This window comes from Filicampus tigris, chromosome 8, assembly GCF_054856515.1.
Source record: "Filicampus tigris isolate MCC_2025a chromosome 8, RoL_Ftig_1.0, whole genome shotgun sequence".
Taxonomy (NCBI): domain Eukaryota; kingdom Metazoa; phylum Chordata; class Actinopteri; order Syngnathiformes; family Syngnathidae; genus Filicampus; species Filicampus tigris.
The window spans coordinates 15,457,558-15,468,691 of NC_141224.1; the positions used below are offsets into that span (position 1 = coordinate 15,457,558).

Here is an 11,134-nt window from a genome sequence, read left to right on the forward strand (position 1 = left end):
CCCTCAATGAAGTCGATGTAGTCCTTGTAGTTATTGAACGGACCCACCAACACGCTCATGAAGTTGAGGTTGTAACTCAAGTACTGGATGAGAGAAGGTTTCGCACTGCAAAGAAACCACAAAAGAGAGTTGTTCAAATGAACAAATTTGACTATGGAACAAACAAATACACAATCAAACATGATTAATTTTGATTGAACGTTGTGATGAGTTGTAGAGGAAGTTGATTCACAGCAGAAAGGCTATATTTTCAAATGGATATAATCCCCAAATTGAAAGGACACGCTGGAAAAAAGTCTTCATGTCCGCAGCAGGACAAAAATCAAAAATGCTAATTCTGAATGCAGGCATGTAACATGTTTTGAATGATCTATTGTCATGTAATCTTTCCCATGCAAAATGATGCAATTTTTTCTCAGTTGGCAGCATGCTGTTTACATGAACAAAATATTCACCATGGTTGCATGTCCTTGTCCTTGCACGTCTTAGCTGAAGGGAGAGAGAGGGTAATTTATTCTTAAAATAAGTCCAGAAATTCGTCGAAAATCATCTTTCACCAATGTTTAGTTCAATGCCGTTTAACTTCAAGAAATTTGTGGGTCTGCTCATACCTGCAATACCAATGCTGGGACAGGGATAGAAAAGGTTGGAAATGTTGCAGGTGGCAAAAAATAAATATACTCTATTTTGTTTGTAAAACTCCACTTATTAACTAGTTGGTGGTGCTCAAAAAACACATTTCCATTACATGTTCCTGAATGAACAGACACCACACCGCACCGGCCTGGCCTGGCCTCCATTGCTTTTCCATTACAACAGGTGCCAATCAAAGTGTTGTATGATTGGGACGGGATCATCTTCACACTCCGTTGCACACTCGAAACGTGTGAGTTTCTTCCATAACATTTCAGGAGTGGTGAGTCTCGGCTACTGGTTTCGTGGTGATTCAAAATAAGAATTGCCGTTGCATGATGTGGCAGCGTCACAAATTACAGACCATCAAATGCACAGAAGCTTTTACACAGACAAAAAAAACAAAAACAAAAAAAAAACAATCTCCAGGTTTAAGCAGAAGAGACACACCCACCTACCGCTAAGACATAAAAATATAGAATAAACAGTATACATATATTGTGTTTTACAACAACACTTAACACATTTTACAACAACACTTAACACATGTGAAATTGTAAACATGGTTAAGTATTGTTGTTGTAAAGCACAATTATGTGTACTGTATACATTCAGTGTATTTTTATGATTTGGCAACAGGCAGCTCTTTCCCGCTGCCAATAAAACTAGGAAATGGCCGCCCTACCTCCTTTCCACCAATATTAGAGTGCCACTGTGTTAAAAAGACAAACTATTTGTACGCAGCAACTGTATGCAAACTTACTTGATTGCCAGTAGCTTCTGGTCTGAGGTCAGTTCTTCAGCTTTCTTACACATACCTGGTATGAAAATCAGGTTTTATTTGTTTTATTAAATCAGTATCATTGTTTCAAACTTTACACATTTCAACATCTGACAACCGGCCAGCTATTTTAATTCCACTGCTAAACGTCACAAACAAAATGTGTGTGTATGTGCATGTGCGTGTGTGTTGTGAGTGTTTTCTTACCGTCATGGAGCTGGAATGCAAGTGAGGTAATCTTCTGGGTCACTATCATCAGTGGCCTAAGCAGAAAATGTTACTTTATATTGTACATGTGACAAATATGACACAAACCATTCAATGGTTTATTGTTAGACACTATATAAGCTATTTATTGTTAGACACTATATATGCAGTTCAGATATTTACGCAGTCCAACAGCATTCATGTAAACAGGTAATACAATGTTAAAACCGCAATAAGCCCACACTATATTCTTCCACAAACTCCTGTACCTATAATCAAGTCATAAACACCACAGTTTACACTGCAATTTGAGACAGTAAGAGGCTACAAATTGCTGTACGTGTAATAATAATAATAATACATTTTATATTTATTTATTTATTTATTTATTTATTTATTTATTCGCCATACAACATAATTAAAATCAGTACAATAAAATAACAGAACATAAAACAAATTAAAATAGCAAATGATATGGGCAACATTAAAGTGGAAATCAACCCAAACATATTTTTTCCAGAATATGTTCTATGCAGCACCACTAGTCTAAACACAGCATTCTGATTACTATTGTGCTTGTAGAATTTGAGGAATCCACCCATTTTAGCTAGCTCAGTGGGCAGACATTTTGTCACTTCTGTCGACTGAAGATGACATTGAATGGTTGCTCAGGGGTCAGATAACGTTCAGTAGACCTACTGCTGGCATCTCAGGCGTACTCCTGAATAAAAGTAGGAAGTCCCATATTTGCAGGAATAATTCATTGAATGCATTTATTTTTGTACTTCAACTTTAATTCAATTAAGTTCTGAGGTGGGGGACTCAGAGTCAGACCTAAATTGCCAATTTTAGGACTTGGAACTTGCTTAGCTAAAACAAGAAAGACTCGACATGACTTTGACTTGATATTCATGAGACTCGACAGGTCTTGCCTGTTTACAATTGACACACTTAACAAGACAATGTGCCATTTGCTTTGTTTTGTTTTTCTGTGTAGTATGTGCGAACGGCAACCCACCAGTACGCTATGATGCGGAGTCAGTGTAAGCATCATGTGGGGAAATTCACGTGCCATGACCTCCAGTTGACTTACTGTGCAACCGCCCCCCTCCCCCATCACCTGAAGTGTAAAATATTTTTTTATCTGTGTAAATCTATTTAACACACTAGTAGTGAGACAACGATTAAAAAATAGAATATAAAACAATTTTAAAAAATGAAAAAAAGTTGTTGATCATTTGCATATGGTCATGTCACATCCTGTCAACGTAGTGTATACCATACACGCGGCTGATGGCGATGCCAAGTGCAAGTAAGATGACTGCTTTTAAACTTGGCCTAAAATATGGTCCTTCCACATCAATATGCAACAATTTTTCCTCCACTCACAGAAACGAATTTCAGACCAAGGGTGTGACTTTGTGGAGTAAAGAGGCCATCTCATGAAGCAAGCATCACAGACGGTGATCCGAAGGTCAGCACATATGGAGTCACGGATGATATTTTTCATTAAATCGGGAACACGCAAATGACAAAACACAAGGTTTGCAACTCCGAAGAAATATGACTACTCTCATTTATCCAGGTCATTTTGTTCTCAGAGCATTAAATCCATCATAATAGGAGTGTTTTGGTTATCTCTGAAGTTTCTTGTTTCTAATAGGAACTAGTCCGGTTGTGACAGATTCCATGCCCTGGGAATACATCTATTTTCACACTGTGAGTCAATTCCGATTTTTTTTACCTTTGTGTGACATGTATCGGATTTTTCATCCAATGTGAACCGTACAATTCCAATTGCTGATGTTATCTTTAGTAGACGTCTCCGGGAAATGACAACATCGAGGAGTGATCGTCTCATTTCCCCAAAAAATTTTGGGGACACAAACACATTCTACCTCCTACCGCCATGCTCCCCTGTCATTTGTCTGCTTGTCAATTTCTGGTGTGAGGCGCTAACATGTAAACAGAGGAGCTAGGATCTAGGAAGTTGAAAATAGAGATATGAGATGAGCCCTTACCTACAGAGCCATATTTATTTCCGTAAATACTGCGCCATGTGATGTTTTATATATGACTGAGCAGGATTGTATGTTTTGACTTATGGCTTGTTTAAACCAAGTTATGACTTGACTTTTTTGATGTTTGCAACAGTAATTCTTGGGACTTGCTGGAAACTTGACGGTTAACACACACACACACACACACACACACACACACACTGCCTCTTTTTAATCAGCTACACTCTATTTACCGAAGGCTGTGCCATTGGTAACTGTGTAAGCATGCAGGGCACATTGCAGAAAAGTTAACTGATAACGTGAAGTGAAATTACTAGTGGGCTGCCATAGTAAAAGTGTGACAGAGAGAGTTTTCTCACCCAGAGAAGTCAGTTGACAGTATCCCATATTTAAAGATAAAGACTCTGCTCACTTGGCACACAGTCAGGTATCCTATCGCCACCACCATGGAATACCTTGGAGGGAAAGGGAAGATGTTATTGTGAGAGGTCCAAAATCCACTGGGAATAAATTCCCTACCAACTGTGATGATGATGAAGTGAGACAAAGTAGAACATGTTCTCAGGAGGACTTAGAGAGATATTATACTACAAAGATACAGTACGCTACAAACATGACCAACATGCTTTAGACATATTTCAACACTCTAAACCTCCTAATTTTGGAAATTGGATTCAAAATCAAAAGAAAACATAAACACCAAGCAAACACAAATAATTTGTCGCACAGCCGCATTCCTCACATAGTGTCAGCTTCTTTTTACACTTGTATGACAGATGATGTTAAAAAAGATGAAGTCGACCTCCTCCGTGAGCCAACTCATAAGGATTTGTTGTACATCGAATGGACCCATCAGTGCTACACAGAATTTGGTTCAAGCTCAAATGAGCCAATCCTCCGACATGTACTAACAAAGCCTCGAGATTACAAGGTAATTTAAATTGTAACAAATATTGACCATGTGTCCAAGCAAAAATGTGATGACTCATTTGGTGCGAGTGTGCAATGAATTCTTATCTTGAATCCTCAGTGTGCACTGGACCTGTGCAATGATATGAATGATTCAGTATGTTAAGATGGGACACAGTTTACACAGTTCTGCACCTAGTGAACAGTATACTATGAACCATCTCCTGATGTGTGTATTGCTCCATTCACAAAAGCCTCATAAAAAATTGGTCCTGACTCGTTTGGTCTCATTGCTAAAATATTAATGTGGTTGAAAAGCCGAACACATAATATGTAGCAGAAAGATTTAAACACTTGCGCGCACACACACACACACACGGAAACAGTTCCACTGTACTTTTGATTCAACAAACTCGACTGTTTTAGGCTGACTTTCACCAAACATGCTTCACATACTTTCAATCAACAATTTCTTCTGCATTTCAACAAGGCAACAATCCAGAGCACGGGAATGTGCTTTGAGTCAATTGACCACTTGGCCTCAATAATGACATGGTTGTCTGCTGTTGCATCATTGCGCTCCCATCCGTCAGTATGTTGCCCGGCAGACTGGAAAGACAGGACTACCTAGTTTGCAACCAATGAGCTCAGTCCATCTGAAACCAATCTATACAGTCAGAAGTATAAACCCGCATACTTGCATAGCTGTGATTCTTCATACCCTCTTTTAAGATGAAGACATTCATTGTCTAAATATTCAATCAAGGGACAAAACATTGAACCTACATAACTCAGATTTACTCAACAGGTGGTCTCTGGTCTGGATCATCTAAAGACATTTTGTTTTTTAAAAGGTGCAATTTTGGGGCGGGGGGTGGTTTACACAAGTCTTACTCTAACCATAGCTTTTCTGCTCACTACAGTATTTAAAGTACAGTATCTACGAAGGAAATACAAATAGATCACATGCAATGTACTGTGCCTCCTCCCATGTGACATGACTCAGCCAATCCAGTCATTTATTTCGAGTATCTTTGCAAATAGAGCAGTGTGTGCGTGTGCGTGTTTGTGAGACAGATTTTTCAATTTTCAGCCTATTTAGGATGCATCTATTTTCTGTTGCACTCGTCCTCATTCGGGTCAGCCTATATCAGCTGATTTTGAGCAGTATTAGAATATCAGAATAACGTGTTTACACTAGTAGGGGCGCATCGAACATATTTTAAAGAATATTTTTGACTTGACTTATGTTGTAAACCACTCCTTCTCAAATGGTGCGGCGGGACCTCCGAGTGTCATGCTGGGTGAGTCGGGGAGGGGCGTGGTTCCCTTCCCTTCTGATTAATATTGCGTTGTGAAATATGAGTTAAGCAGTAAAATCCACCCGTTTTTGTCCATCTTGTGGCAGCAGTTTGGCCACTTTCTGTCCACCAAAAATGACAACTCAATTGCTCAGGGTCCAGGCAACGACCAATCATGGCACAGCTTCAGAAAACAGGTGAGCCATTATTGGTCGTTACCTAAACCCTGAGCAACTGTGGTGTCATTTTCAGTCGTCAGAAAATGGCAAAATGTCATGCAGAGGTGTACTTCAAACAATTTTATAGACAAATTATACTATGTATAGTCGCGGTGGAGAGTTGGGCGGGGCACGTTTTCTTCTTACTAAGCACTGTCTTTAAACATAATTTAAGAAATGCTTTATGCGTCCTTCCAGTTCAGAGTGAAAGTATTTGACAATAAATACAGTACTGAAATACATATGCTGGTGTGTAACCTATTTGACAGTGCCAACTAGATATTTGAGAATGAATTATTTTGTATGCTATACATTTTGAGGTTCTGAAAGTTGACTTTGAGGAATTCACAGGAGAGGGGCCTGCTTAACTTTAAATGTATGAGAGGTAAAGTTTTGGTTGGCAGTGTTGTACTGTAACTGATCTGCATTATACTGAGAAGTGTATCTCATAATTTTGCCCTGCTAAGCTTTCCAAAGCAGAAGCGAAATAAGATTTTTGACACTGATTTTGTACAACAATCATAAGAATCTCCAAACACGAAAAAGTCACCTAATGAGTGACATGACCAATGTTTGTATTTGAGTTGAATGGAACACAGAAACACAAATAACATATTTACCTGTGTACATTCCTGATGTCAGCTTGGATGATGAAAAGGTAGTTTGCAAGCACCGCAGCCAGTAAGTGAGTGGAGTACCTGCAAAGAAGGACACATGGAACTAGGAATGCCACAATATCGGCAATATCGTGATATTAAAATTGCTACGATATATCGTCGTCGTCATGTCAAGATATTAATAGCAGCAAATCTACTTAAAAGCCCAAGTTGTTTTCCATTTGTACAGTTTCAGCATCCGCTGGTGGTTAATTTATTAGTGCAGTTTAATTTGATGCATGTTTTTGCCACCTATAATGAATGGATGGATATTTAAGACCCACGCTAATCGCCAGATGAAGGGGAACATAACACATTTGAGTTCCTCCACAAATCGACCCGATTCACAATGTGTGCACGCATTAGCAAGTAAGTGTCTCAATATTAGGTGTTCAGTCATTGCAGGTCATTTATATACATTGAGGTTAATGTTAACTGTACTACTTGAATTATATGTATAATTAGGACCACAGCTACTTTGCATTGCGTAGAGACATTTTATTTGTATTTGTATTTCATATTCTACAGAAACCATACACACACAACCAAATTAAACAGAAATCAGATTATTTCTCACATGAACGAAACTATGTTCTAACCAATGAAAGGTCCCACAAATCAGTCATACCAGCAAATATTCTTTAACATCTCCATCGGCCCGCTTCAGCTGAACACAGCAGTGTGAACCTCATAGACCATGATACTATGATACTTTGCGCTGCTGAGCCACTGACTGGCCAAGCCTAATTCTTTTTGAATGTTGTCATTATGTACAAAAATTTTTTAATATCAACTTTTTTTCTTACACTATCGTGAGCTCTTATACGGTATCGTCAGCTTTTTATATATCGCCAAACTCTCCACAATATCGTGATGATTATCATATCATGAGGTTCATATCGTGATATTATCGTAGCGTGGCATTTTTAATATCGTGACATCCCCACATGTAACAAGTGCTACAGGACACCTGGGCTGCTTTGTTATTCACTGGGAAGTACGACCACCCGAAAACATCAATTCCCATATCAGCTTGATACTCATCTCTTGTTAGACTCTATGAACTTAAAGGCCAACTGCACTGGACTTGAAAGATGAAAGAAACCAGAAAGATGAAGTACTGTAATTCATAGCCAACTGTTGTTGATAGTAGAGCATATGAACTTCTTTACAGTTCAAGTGGGTGGGCGTGTTGTGGAGGATCCTCATACCGTACCATCCAAAGCAGAAAATGATGAATGTGACACCAAGCAGAGTGGCCACCGCATGCCTCACCAGGGGACTGCTGTGTTGAGGACTGAGGTAGAGACGAAACCAGAAGGCAGACGACAGAGCAAACAGCTGACACGCCACAAAGTTCACCTGAGTGGCATATACATTTTTTTTTTTAAATGGTAGCTTTGAAGGTTTGAAAGTTTAACACAGTTTCAGGGTACTAAAGTGCTGAACCTTCCTAATAACAAGAATGAATACAAAAGGTGTGATGCAATTCGCTTCATTCAGACATTGTATACTGGCATGTTGTTGTTTTAGTTTAGCTTTTCACTCTAGTCTTTGTTAGTATCCTCTGATAACCCCAAGTGTTTAAAGGGGAAATCAACCCAAACATATTTTTTTTCAAGAATTTGTTCCCAGCAGGCCTACTAGTTGAAACTTTGTTGCCTTGTTTCAACTAGTGGACTCGCCTAAAACATATTCTTTAAAAAAAGGTTTGGGTAGATTTCCACTTTAAGGTAGTGAACCCAGGCTGCCTGAACCAAACTCAGGTGAATGTATTGGACCACAACACCAATTTGGAGACTTCAATTAACTAACGTGTGTTTTGGGATGTGGGAGGAAGCGTGGAGCATGGGCTGTCTAGGGTCACTTTTAATAGCCAACTAAAAAAGGATGGATTTGTTTTTAACACCCGCGTCAATATAGTGTGGGCTTGGACCGCTTTTTGCAGCAAAACAAGCAATTCTAAAAAGTGTTTTGTTTTCAACAGCAGATGCGGTAAAGTTTGGCACGCAGGCCCACGACGGCTAATTAATATTAGTTTATGCATAATAACATTTACAGTTGTGCTAATTAAGTTAACATGCCCTGGCAAACTTTATGAAATATTGGCAATTTGAGGGAAATTGCCACTGAACAGTTTAATTTGAGTTTAATAGTTAAATTTTCATCCCATTAAAAACAAATGCGTTTTGTCTGATCACTAGTGTTTTCTTTAAAGGATGGCACTCGTCGCGTCCAAAAAAAAAATTGGCCGTTTAGAAAGTACAATAACCAGTTCATCCACCTGTTGACATTTCATTCTGAAGAAAAGTAATGGCTTCTTGTGATTATACCAGCTTTGTGTTAAATTACAAAGGTCCAGATTTCATACTGCGTCAGTAATTTATTTGTGAGTAAACTGAGACAACGTCATTATGACAGTATTCATATTTTTGGGACATTTTTATATAATGGTATGAGGATATATAAATCACGACGACGCGTCTTTCTTAAGAACTACACTCATGTGGTGACATTAATGCGACTGGGTAAAGTAGTCTCCTGTAGTAGTGTGCTTACCAGTGCAAGAGGAAATCCCAAATATTCACTAACAGGCAGCAGCCACTGAGAACCAGTGGTTTGAACCACATTGTCCATGCGCTCGCCCATCCTAAACAACTTGTGTCTGGACTATGCGTCCTTTTTGCCTTTTTTTCAACGAGGCAGTAACTACTTTGGTTAACTGTAATACATAGCTCCTCCAATAAAAGATTCAGTGAGAAATCAAAGCAGTCCACAGTTTGGTGAAGTCCAAGCCAAGGTCGCTCGGTGTTCTGCCAAAACCGGTACCTTTTTTCCTTTCGAAATCCTTCACCGCCCTTCAATCACTCCACAACTACAACTGACAAACCGCTGGAGTCTGACAGCGGAATGATGAGCACTACTTCCGCATAAACCTTCAAAAATAAAAGTCAGGCTGTTCGACTGTTGTTTTTCAATTACATGTTTTTAATGATATGAACCTTAAACCTAAAATAATAAAACAAGTGACTAATAAATTACAAGGCAGCTTTAGAGCACATTTCATACACAAGGCAACTCAATGTGCTTCACACAAGCAAAGACAGAGGTAACTGACCAGGATATTCATTAAAAAAAAAGCAGAGGGTGAAATAAAGTAGCTTCTCAATACCTGTATTACTAAAAGAAGATATTAAGATATTTTAAAAGTAAAGTTAAGAAATAGGTTTCTAAAATTTACCGAAGGGGAAAAAATGATTTAAGAAACGTTTAGAAGACCCCATGGGCGGAGCCATGGGTGGCTTGGGTGTGCACAAGTTGACAGACTGCCCACCCAGTGAGATTCATGAAAAAATATATAGTTTTAATTTTTTTGTAAATTATTATGAAATTGTTTTTGAATTTGTGTTTCATTGTGTTTATTTTATTGAATATCAAGAACGGCATAATTGTGGTTGTCTAAGGGGGATCTGAACTTCATATTATTCAGTTTGTCATTTCATTTGAATATACGATTTGCTGGGACAGTGAGAGAAATATTCAGGCCCACCCTGATTTTTCCAGGCCCACCCATTAGCCACATTCTGGCTCCGCCCCTGGAAGACCCTACTCAAAAGTATTGGGCGGGGGGGGGGCAGGAAGTCTACATGTCCTCTGGTAAATTATACGGTACAGTTTTACAGTTCTACAAATTTGTCTTTTGTTTTTGTTTTCACCTGACTCACTATCACTTTGGTTGGTCAGCTGTGATCCACGTGACTAGTAATGCATAATTATCTATCTTTAGCAAAGTAAATAAATTCCATACATGCAGTAAACATCGCTGAATGATGAAGCTTGCTAAAGAACCTGACAACATACAATAATTACGTCAACCATTTTTAATTCATTCCTAATTTAAATTATAGATTGTATACAAAATATACATACAAAAAAATGAACTGAGCTGATCAACGAACAAACACTACACATGAAAAAAATAAATAGCAGAGGTGGGCATCGTCAGTCCGGTGAGTTTCCGTCAGTATTTCAGGCCGGCCCACGTGGATCCAGTCTGTCCCTCGTCGGCGACAGCCAATCGCCGTTGAGAACATCATTTACACATCACATACAGGCGTTGCACAAACTGACACACAGCCAAATAAAGAAAATAAATAAATAAATAAACACAACAGACACACACACACACGCACAGTGTGGTGATTGGTCAAATACAAAGTAAAAACTATATAGGGCAATGTCATTGCAGTCTGTTGGATGGAAAGATGTGCTTGTGTACGTACAGTACTTGCTGTTTGAACAGAATGTGGGCCTTTTAACTTTGAGTGTAAGTTAGAGTCCACAAAAGTGTCCCAATGTAATAGAACCTAATGCAATTATAAGTAAGTTACAAATTACATAAAACCAA

The 11,134-nt window shown here is 38.7% G+C and overlaps 1 protein-coding gene across 1 annotated transcript in view; it reads right to left on the reverse strand.

Annotated features, from left to right (window-relative positions):
* The window catches only part of mboat1 (membrane bound O-acyltransferase domain containing 1), a 16,875-nt gene extending 7,260 nt beyond the window's left edge, over positions 1-9,615 (reverse strand). Inside the window, exons 1-7 of the mRNA XM_086038973.1 lie at positions 9,286-9,615; positions 7,943-8,088; positions 6,691-6,768; positions 4,002-4,097; positions 1,622-1,677; positions 1,397-1,451; positions 1-105 (exon numbers count right to left, since the gene is read on the reverse strand). The exon at positions 1-105 is cut by the window's left edge and continues 88 nt beyond it. Of these exons, the coding sequence (XP_085895099.1) occupies positions 1-105; positions 1,397-1,451; positions 1,622-1,677; positions 4,002-4,097; positions 6,691-6,768; positions 7,943-8,088; positions 9,286-9,375 (626 nt within the window). The 5' untranslated portion in view covers positions 9,376-9,615. The remainder of the gene's footprint in view (positions 106-1,396; positions 1,452-1,621; positions 1,678-4,001; positions 4,098-6,690; positions 6,769-7,942; positions 8,089-9,285) is intronic.
* Positions 9,616-11,134: the final 1,519 nt, after the last annotated feature.